The following is a 536-nucleotide window of genomic DNA, read 5'->3' on the forward strand; positions in this document are numbered from 1 at the left end:
GCCCTCCCAGTGCCTTCCCACCACTTCCTAGCACCTCCCAGTGCCTCCCAGTGCCCCCCCAGCCGCTCACCTGTAACGATCCAGTCGACCCCCAGCAACCTGGCTCCCTTCTCCAGCGCCTGCCTCCGGAAAACGCCGCAGAAAGTGCACCGGCTCCCACCGCCCAGCCGCGCCGCCACCTCGTCCACGCTCCATCCGAAAAGTTCCCGGTGGGAGACGACCAGTAACGGCAAATCCCCCCGCCCGCGCCGGACGGCCCCCAGCGCCGCCTCCCGGTAACCGGCGATACCTTCGTCTACCGAAACCAGCGCCAAGCGATAACCGTAAGCGTGCCGGCGTTCCAAGCGTCGCAGGAGATGCGCCAGGACGGTCGAGTCCTTCCCGCCGGACGCGGCGACGGCTAAGGTCTCGCCGGCTTTTGGGAAGGGGGGGTGGGCTTCGGCGTCGTCCCGGTTGGGTGCCGTTAAGGCGCGGTGGGCTTCGTCTTCGAAGGCGAGGAGGAAGCAGCGTCGGCAGAGGGGTTCGGCGGTGCGGGG

The 536-nt window shown here is 68.8% G+C and overlaps 1 protein-coding gene across 1 annotated transcript in view; it reads right to left on the reverse strand.

The window, feature by feature from the left end:
* CTU1 (cytosolic thiouridylase subunit 1) overlaps positions 1 to 484 on the reverse strand; it is a gene marked incomplete at both ends in the record, with an annotated part of 3,819 nt that extends 3,335 nt beyond the window's left edge. Inside the window, one exon of the mRNA XM_010574128.1 lies at positions 32 to 484. Within this exon, the coding sequence (XP_010572430.1) occupies positions 32 to 484 (453 nt within the window). The remainder of the gene's footprint in view (positions 1 to 31) is intronic.
* Between the last annotated feature and the right edge of the window lie 52 nt (positions 485 to 536).

The sequence above is a fragment of the Haliaeetus leucocephalus genome, unplaced genomic scaffold, assembly GCF_000737465.1.
Source record: "Haliaeetus leucocephalus isolate CR32 unplaced genomic scaffold, Haliaeetus_leucocephalus-4.0 Scaffold413, whole genome shotgun sequence".
Taxonomy (NCBI): domain Eukaryota; kingdom Metazoa; phylum Chordata; class Aves; order Accipitriformes; family Accipitridae; genus Haliaeetus; species Haliaeetus leucocephalus.